We start from the raw sequence: 10,105 nt of genomic DNA on the forward strand, positions 1-10,105 counted from the left end.
TGTGTGGAGTCACTTTGGAGGGTACTGCAGCTTGATGCAAAAAGTAATAAGGCAAAAGACTTTCCAAAAGAAAGTTTTAAAGCAGGGAGCTCTTTGTGACCGACCCTTCAATGAAGCAGTCTTCTGTGTGAAGCACAGAAATGTGACTGATTCCTTGCATTGCTTTAAAAGCAATTTCTCTGGTGAAACAGAGTGATTATAATTACAATTACATGGAGTCTACATTTCTTGAATGAGGTCTTGTATCATTTCAACATGTCGGGCTCGCCATGATTTTGCTAATCATTTGGGGTTAATTTACTTAGTTCACTCCATCCAGATGGTAAGATCACACAAGAAATAACACAAGGGGGGCTGTGTGGTTGTAACGATGCAGTTCCCCATTCCTGCGGAGGATCTCTTTTGCACCGCATTGTCCTGCACAGCAGGAACTTGTAGCCTACAGGAATGCTCTGCACTTTTCAGTAGTGGTTATTGTCAAATATACTGTATGCTGGCTTGGGTGCACTGTGAGACCCACGGGAAAAGGCGAAAGACCTTTAATGCATGAAAACTGTGCTCAGAATACTCCAGCCATTTCATCCAGCCATACATCATTACACTTCATTTCCTTTTATTTTATTCTAAAGTTGCTATCGTTTTGCTCTGCAGCCCCACAATTCAAATCTTATTGGGGGATATAATTCCATTTAGCTCAATATGGGTTTAGAAACTAAAGGAAGCACCTATGAGAATACAATATGCCTCAGTACAGGAGGGAGCCCACTTTTTCATTAGTAGAATAGTTAAGTGCTCATTCCACAGGGCAAATGGACAGCAGAGTACAAAAATGTGCTTTCATGTGTGTATAGTTTCTTGCCGAGAGTATATGACTTAACTTTTGTTTTCGTTCTTTTAAAATGAATATAACCCCCCTCCTCTCCTTTGTGGACCCTCATCTCCTTGAGGCCCTGAGGGTCTGAAAGGCCTTTGTCACCGGGGACAGATTTAAACCTCTATATCAACCCAAACCACTGTGTCATTTGCTGTCACTCTGAAACGGACGCAGCTGGAGCTAAGGCTGAACTTAAAAGAGAAGCTGCTGCTGCTGCTGCTGCTGCTGCTGCTGTTGCAGAAAGAATTGGACTTTCTTTTTCTATTCAGCACAAAGGAGCTAGGTACAAGGGAGCTGAAAAATAGATTTTTTTTTTCTCCCAGTGTGGGATCCATTTTTCATGCTGCTGTAATTGAGCTTGTTTGAAGAATGTGCTCCCTTAGCACCACAGTCCCTCTAGGCTCTCCCCACATTTTCCTTTCCCCTTTAAGCCTATTTATTCAGGCAGTTCAGAGCCAGCATACACAGTCTATAGTCCTCTATGACTGACTATTCTTTAATCAGGCCGGCGATTATCCACTTATGTGCAGAGCTTCCACCTCCCTAGGCGTGGAGCGTGTGGGGAACTGCAACTTTAAGAGATTCTCACAACTGGCTGTTGTGTTCAGTAGAGGTTCCTATGACACAATTCTGATCAGTAAGAAATGAAGCACTTAATGACTCAGACCTCTACTGGACTCCTTGACTCTGCGATTACTGACGAATCCACGGCTAATCTAGCTGCCCAAACCAGCAGTCAGAGCGCATCTTGCATTCCTATGCAAGATGGCCAATAGATATGAGCTGTATTTCCTAAAACAGCTGAAGGAGTTAATGAAAGAGGCCCAGTCCTGATGTACTAGGACAATAAATATAAAACTATAGATACTTCCAAGAAGGAAGTGGTACAGTACTTCTACAAAAGATACGGCCAAACCAGGGCCATAATGCCACTAACAAAAATTTAAGTCCAATGAACTCAAATAGAGGTGGTGACCTAGGCCTCAATCCATAAGTGTAAATAGTTTCATGTCTTTAGTTACAGGAGGCCAGTGCTAGCTTAAACTCGTCATTAACCAGGGCATTAACCAGGGCATTTCCGAGGAAGGGCATTTCCCAGGTCTGCTTAGCAAGGGCACTTAGTATCGGTGTATTATATCGGTGTATATTTGTGAAGGAAGGGCATTTCCCAGGTCTGCTTGCTAAGCAGACCTGGGAAATGCCCTTCCTTCACAAATATACACCAATATTCAGCTACAAATTTGCAAATTGAATGTAAACCTGGGAGAGATTTGATGATTGCTATCATGCTACCTAGAGCGTTTAGCAAACATGCAGTGGAGCAAAGCCCTAAATTATGGATGTAACTCTCAAAAAGGGACTAAGACTATTACCACAAGGTGGCCAGGACAGCATATTCCAGTCCCTACTATCCATGTAAGGGTGGCCTGCCAGGACTAGATGGGATTTTGTTTAAAAGCATCATAAAACAGTTTCTAATATGTTATAGAAAAATGTGTTTAAAAGGATTTGTGAATGTAGGGATTGGAAAATCTAAAAGATACAGAAATGTTTTGTACTTCTCTCCCGTGCACAGTGATATGGAAGAACTTGAGCAGATGTTAAAATTACAAGCCAAATTAACTAAAAGAGTCCATACTGACAGCACAGGAAAAAATGGCTCCCTGGAGCAAAGTATGCATTGCACTGTTTGCCCCTGCTAGAAGAAACTATGTATTTGTGCTTCCCTGAGATAGCCTTACTAGGAGATAGCACAGCTGAAAAGGCAGTCATGCAGATCAAATTCATTTTTGCTAGACAACATTTCTTTATGTGACATAGTATTCTCTGAAAATGGGCCTCTATTAAGAATGCATGAGTTAATTGCACAGTTTGCAGTGAAGCATTGGGTTTGTCACTACAAATCCCCCATTATTTCCAATCCAAGGCCCAGTCGAAAAAAAGGTCAAAATAAGGCATCTACTTAGTCAAGTTCTTCCTTACGTCCAACCTGAAACCATTCTCTAACAGTTTATGGCCATTGCTCCTTGTCCTCCCCTGAGGTGCCCTAGTGAACAGCTTTTCTCCCAGCTCCCAATATTAACCCCTTACATACTTATAGATGGCCACCAAGTCTCCCCCCCTCCCAGTCTTCTCTTCCTGAGGCTGAACAGTTCCAGATACCTGGCTTTCCTCATAAAATTTGTCCTCTAGGCATTTACTTATTATTGCTGTCCTTCCCTGGACCCTTTCAAGATTTTCCATGTCTTTTTTGAAGTGTGGTGCCCAGAACTGGACACAGTACTCCAGGTAGGGTCTCCCCAGTGCCAAGTAGAGAGGAAGCATCATTTCCTTAGTCCTGCTCACGACGCATCAGCTAATGCATCCCAATATGCCATTAGCTCTGTTGACTACAGCATCGCACTGGTGAATCATGTTCATCCTGTGATCAGCCACAACCTTGAGGTCCTTTTCAGCCATTCTGCTGGCCAGGACATCTCATCCTAACCTATATTCATGTCACTCATTACTTCTCCCCAGATGAAGCACTCTGCATTTCTCCTTATTGAACTACATCCAGTTCTGCTCCACCCACCTTTCCAGCTTGTCCAGGTCCACTTGGATCCACAGGCTATGGACCTAGCATGACAACTTTTTCCCATAATTTAGTATCGTCCACAGACTTAGCCAGTGTGCTTTCCACATCTTCATCTAAATCGTTGAAAAAGATGTTTAATAGCACAGGGCCAAAAACTGAACCCTGTGGGACACCACGGGCCACCTCCCACCAAGACAATGCAGACCCATCCACTAACACTCTCTCAGTTTAACTCTTTAGCTAGTTCCCAGCCCACCTGACCATGCCCACAATCCCCCAGTTTGTTTATAGGAGTGTGATGGGAGACCATATCAAAGGCCTTTTTAAAATCTAAATATATGACACCAACCATGTCTCCCACATCTAAGCAGTTTGTTTCTTGATCATAGAAGGAGACGAGGTTGGTCAGACACAACCTTCCCACAACAAAACCATCCTATTCTTCAGCATCATGCCGTCTACCAGTCTCTCACAAATGAACCACTTAATAATTTTTTCCAAAATTTTATGCAGTATTGAGGTCAAACTGACCGGCCTATAGGTTCCTCTTGTCTTCCTTATCCTCTCCCTACAAATCCAGGCTATTCTTGTGTATTCCTTCTTGGTGACTATTTATTGGATCCCTTGTTTTCACTGTCCTTAAACCTACTTTTTCCTTTTTAAGCACTCCTTGACTTCTCTGCTAAGCCAAGAATGTTTCCCAGCCCCTTTACCACCTGTCCTGCATACAGGACTGGACCTTTTCTGAGCTCTGAAAATCATGCCTTTGAGGAATGACCACTCTTCCTGAACTCCCTTCCCCTCCAGTCCCTCTTGCCATAGGGTCTCTCCCACTATTTTCCTAAGCTCACTGAAGTTAGCTTTCCTGAAGTCAAGCTCTTCTGCCCTACCAGCTGACTTCCCTACCCCACGATGGATACTGAATTCTATTATCTCATGATCACCATCTCCCAGACTACCCTCAGATCTCCCACTAGGTCATCCCCTTTGGCTAGAACCAAATCCAAAAAAGCCTTCCCCCTGGTTGGCCTGTTCACCTTCTGTACTAAATAAAGTACTTCCATGCAGGCCAAAACCCTATGTGAGCAGTAAGATCTGGCCCAATGCTCCTCCCAGCAGATGTCAGGGTAATTGAGGTTACCCGTGACAGCCACGTCCCTTGAATGTGGGGGCTCTATCATTTCTCTGGATAATTCCAGATCCAGCTCCTCCTCCTGGTGTGGCAGTCTGTAGTAGCTACCTACCATCAAGTCCCCTTCTCCTCATCCCCCCAGTATCTTGACCTACAGGGTCTGGAGTCACTCTTCTCTTGAACCAATTTGGATCTCCAAGGAGGCATACTGCTCCTTTACATAGAGAGCTACCCCCTTCTTCCCTACCTGATCCCTTCTGTGCAGCCTGTAGCTCTCTAAGCATACAGCCCAGTCATATGTGGTGTCCCACCAGGTCTCTGTTATTCCAACAAAATCATATTCCCTATTTGCTAGCAGGAGCGCCAGTTCCTCCTGCCTATTCCCCATACTCCTAGCATTTGTGTATAGACACTTAAGTCCCCCATTAGTAACCCCCAGCTCCCAATGTTCAGTTATACAATGGCACCAATGGAGTACGTGTTATCACCTGCCGGCATTTTGCTCTGCAAAAATAAGAACATCTGCACTCCAAGAAACTGGTGTCAGAATCGTTGGGAATCTGCAGATATATAACAGGACAAACAAGGAAGGAAAAAAATATGTTTTGGATTTTAGATGAACGCAAGCTACAGAGAAAGAGGTGACACTTCCAAATCCCTGAAGGAAGAAATAAGAGGTACCACATCAGCTGTTTTTCTGAAGAAGATAGCAACCGCTGCAAGCTGTGACCGCTGGGACAGGGCAAAATGGATTTATCTTCACCTGCCAGCAAAAGTGCTGATATCTCAAGAGATACCTGCAAGTCCATATAGCAACACAGGGTGCCACAGGAACTAATGGAACATTATTAGTTAGAGTTATGAGTACTGGAACTTTTGTATTTTTTTTTAATGTTTTGGCTGAGAAAAGATGTGGGGACTGGACCTTTAAAGGCAGAATAAGCCAGTTAAAATTGGTTATTATACTATGCCTGGGATCTTATAACAATGCTGAACAGTTAGAAAGTGAATGAAGCAGATGCCTTGTCAGTCCTCTTGGCTCTGATGAGTGATTGCTGAATAACACTCCCTCATGCAACTAGTGCCCTTGCTGCAAGCAAGTGTTCACCAGTGTACAAAGTTGGGAGCATTATATTCTCATGGCTTTCAGACCAATATATACCCCAAGAGTTATTCCAAAACACTCAGCAATTACTTTCCCCAAGGCTCCTTGCATCTCAAAGGATTATAAATCCCCTCCGGGCCACTTCTGTGTATGGTTAATGTACCTGGAGACTTGTTGATGAACCCTGAGCCACCTCCCACAGAGTACTTTCATTCACGGCTGCCTCCTTCACCTCCTCCTATTACCTCCACCACTCATGCCACCATTTCCTGAAGACAAGCCTGGAGCAAATGAAGCAACCTATATATAAGGGCACAAATATACATCACTATAGGTGCATCTACACATGTTGCTATGGTGACGTTGTTACTGTACCATGGTTAGTACTTTCTTTAGGAACTACTAAATCACGGCACAGTAACAGCCTATACTGCAATGCGCACGGTTATTTTTAGCAGCTAATTTGCCCTAGCGACACACTATAACGGGAGCAGGTTGCTCCAGCGAAGTAGCTGCTGGTCACATGTAAAACCCTGCAGACGCTGTCACCATAGCCTGTTGCTACGGCAACGTGGCGTCACATGTAGACACACCCAAAATGTTTTAAAAATGTGTCCACCAATGCAAAGAAATGAAAAGGCCTTCAGTGGTGTCACTTGTGTTATTACAACTTGTGGCTAATAAAATATAACAACATATGAAAGTTGTTTTTACTACCTACCCAGCTTATTAGCTAATAAAATGAGCTTGGCATATTAATACAACTAACATGTTTCATCAAATGGAGACCCCCATGAACTGTACTTCCCCCTTGCCCCAAATTAGCCAATTATGTAGTTTTCTGCCCCTTTTTATCATTTAAGTTTCTCAGGTACAGTTAAAACTAGTTGCATCCTCAAACACAAATGAATTCATTCAAGCACCTTTTGAACCATAAAGTATAAAATGTTATAAAACACCACATTTTTTGTAAAAGAAAAGAAATGTATTTAGAACACCAGAGGTCACTGCACTGGCTTATGGAAAGGAGATGAAATTTGCAACTCTCTCTCTCAATCCCACCTGCTTAAAAGACACCACAAAATCTATTATTAACAACAAATTAAGGCTGATTATAGCCCTTTCCATCCAGGACTTTCACAAAGGACTTACGAGCTCAGTAAATGGTTGTACAAGCTAGGTAAAGAGAATTTTTTCACACACAACAGAAATGCATTCACCCCTGGGCCAAAATGCAGCAGCTGTTTAACAACATTATACAACAGAAAATAAAGGAGAATTCCATATGCAATTGAAACTTCAGGGAAAATTTTTGGCAGGCAGTATGTAATAACTCAATTTGGAATTTGGCCAGGATAGCTGGGTTAATACCCTAGTCTTGCAAAAAAAAAAAAAGAGAGAGAGAGCCATGGGATCTTTAGCCCCATATTTATCTCTGAACTACATAAAGCTGGTTATCTCAGGATTTTATTATTGTAAATTATTGACATTAGAAACACTGAATTATAGAACTGTGGTTGTTGAAAACTTTGCGCAAAATGGTATAGCTACTTGTGCTGTTCTTTGATGCCTCACTTCATTTTGGTGCTTGGTCACACATTTTTAAAGGCCAAGATCCCATAATTGAATCTCGATGGCTGTGGGCTCTGAAAGAAAATCCTTTTGGATATGCACTTCAAATCTCTTATCAGCACTGTGAATTGGCACCACAGATTGAAGAGGAAACTTTTGCCCTAAGTTTGCAACTGAAGATGAAACCCGATACAGAAACTATGACTTCTTGCCGTCACTGCTAACAGCCAGCAAAGTTCCCAGTAGTGAAAATTCAACTACTGATAACATTAGTGCTGAATACCCTTGATGTTGTCTTCACTTCCTCAAGCAAGTCCTCGATGTATTTTTACCTTATTTCATACATGAATTGTGCCTTAAGGACTATTTCTGGTTGAATTACATGCCATGAGGGAATAATGGAAAGGTGTGTTAAGGGAGTCAGCATATAGATCTTATTAGTGCAGGATGGAAAAGAACCAAGCTTTCTAAAGATTGACACCAAAGGTCCAGCTGAAGAAGGAAAGTTTTCTGCTCTGACAAAAGGAACAAGCCTCTCCATAACACCCATATCCACTATATGCATATTAAAGCAACACCATCAGATGATAAAGGGATTTTAGCCCAACTGGAAACATCTAAAGCAGAGGCTGTTCCATCGGGATGTTAGGTAAAGGTCCACTCATTTGCTAGAGAGACAACTATGCCTTACCTGGGTCATCTTGGCAAGGTCCAGTGAAGGCCTTTGTTCCTGAACCTCCTCAGGCCGTCGTCGTTTAACTCCAACCTTCTTGTCGTTAAGGACACATGGCTGAGATCGGCTGCGGGACAGCCCGTTGGAGCGTCTCATCAGCTCTGGTGTTGAGGCAGGTGTGCTTTTTGCTGAGGGTGGACAATATTCCGAAGAGGAAAACTGATCGTGTGAGCAGGAGAGGGACCGCTGCATTTCAACCCTGCTGCTCTCTACAGAACTGTGGTCATTACCCCAGATGTCACCTGCTTGTCCATAGATGGCAGATTTCCTCATCCCCTGGCATGGCTGACACCCATATCTGCTGCTAAATCCAGACTGGTCATATGATGAGGATAGTATGTTTGACCTTGAAGGTAGGCTAAAACTAGAACTCCTCTGCATTGTGCTGAAGCCATTGGAGTAGCGTTGGACACTTCCCCCACTATAACACCGTCTCTTTTCTACTGGAGTCCAGACCTTTGACCCTAAAGGCCTCCAGGATGTCCTGCAGCTGGACATTTCATCAGAAAAAGAAAGTGACCTGCATTGGCGTTTGCTGGGAGGTGCTGAGGGGTTACCATTGTGGTCACTAAGACTGAGGTCTTTAATCAAGTTGGTCACTGAACATGTGTTAACTGTATCTCTTTGCCATATAGAGCCTTCTTCGTTTTTATCAGGCAGGCAGTCCCAGATGTTGCTGCTAGGTTGCTCAATCTGCAGTGGACATTTCCTGCTGAGATCTCTCCATCTGTCATTTTCTAATTTAAAAAGAATACAAATATATATATAGACACATTAGCATTAATTATTTACATGATTCATTTTCTACATCCATTTACTAAGAATAACATGTAGGGCATATTCTAATATAAATTAAGTAACCCTTAGAATACTGTTTCCATGCTTTAAAGCCATATAATAAGTTAAGGTGGATGGCAAGAGATAAAGTGAAAATGTCAGCAGAAGCAAACCTAACTAAAACTATTTCTGAGAAGGAAGGCAAGGATTGGGGGGGGTTGTTTGTTTGTTTGCTTTTGGTGATATCATTTTTTGGACCAACTACCTGATTGGGAGAGACGCTAGACAAGATTAGGGCACAAAGTGTCCTCAGGTAGGCCTTTGAATATACCAATTGCACAAGAATTTAGCTTTATAAAACTTCAGTGACAACTTTATTTCCTAGACCAGGGGCGGGCAATTATTTTGGGCAGAAGGCCACTAACTGAGTTTTGGAAAGCCATCGAGGACCTCATGACAGGCAGCTGGGGGCAGATAAATATTAATTTTCTAAATTTTTTAGGGGCCCTGCAAGCCAGATAGAATGGCCTGGCGGTCCACATCCAGCCCACGGGCGGCATCTTACCCACCCCTGTCATAGATTAACTACTCCTGAGAATCATTTGTTTAGTTCTGATCTCTAAAACAACAACTACTAGATAGGTTGATCAAGAAATGGTTAATACAAATACAAAAATAAACAGGTTCACAAGTATCTAAGGGACACCTAAAATCAGAATTAAGAACCAAAAACCTGCTTCAGCTACCATAACCCAGTGAAATAAATGAAGCTATGCCATTTTATACCAGCTCAGGATCTGGCTGCAAATTTTTCTTTGGAATTGTCCTGAGGATAGGAAGCCTTGTAAATGCATTACATTGAAGTGTTGCATCCCACCCATTACATCAGGTAGGATGGGCTCCACCTTTCCCCTAAAGGTAAGCGTGTGTTCTCTTCTAGGTTGGTGGATCTCCTCTGGTGGGCTTTAAACTAGGCTCATCAGGGGAAGGGGAAGATGAGGGAGGAGGAAGCCTTGGACCGCTAAACCAAGCAGCACTCACAAGTACAGCCCAGCCCAGACTCACGAGTGGAACATATACACAGGTAAGCAACAGGGGCCAGGGCAATGCTGAGATTAGGGGGCCAGTGCACACATCCACAGGAGGCCTCAAATGCCTCTACACAAACGCTCGTAGTATGGGAAACAAGCAGGAGGAACTTACCCTCCTGCTAGCTGACACCAACCCAGACATAGTGGGGCTCACAGAAACGTGGTGGGACCCAACATATGACTGGACGGTGAATATCAAAGGCTACAGGCTGTACAGGAGGGACAGGACAGGGAGGAAAGACT

General features: G+C 43.2%; 1 protein-coding gene across 1 annotated transcript in view; it reads right to left on the reverse strand.

The window, feature by feature from the left end:
* The window catches only part of FAM53B (family with sequence similarity 53 member B), a 175,132-nt gene that overhangs the window by 79,642 nt on the left and 85,385 nt on the right, over positions 1-10,105 (reverse strand). The window contains exon 4 of the mRNA XM_019502965.1: positions 7,953-8,731. Coding sequence (XP_019358510.1) covers positions 7,953-8,731 — 779 coding nt within the window. The remainder of the gene's footprint in view (positions 1-7,952; positions 8,732-10,105) is intronic.

This window comes from Gavialis gangeticus, unplaced genomic scaffold (assembly GCF_001723915.1).
Source record: "Gavialis gangeticus isolate Ggan-Ray unplaced genomic scaffold, GavGan_comp1, whole genome shotgun sequence".
NCBI classification, from domain to species: Eukaryota; Metazoa; Chordata; order Crocodylia; family Gavialidae; genus Gavialis; species Gavialis gangeticus.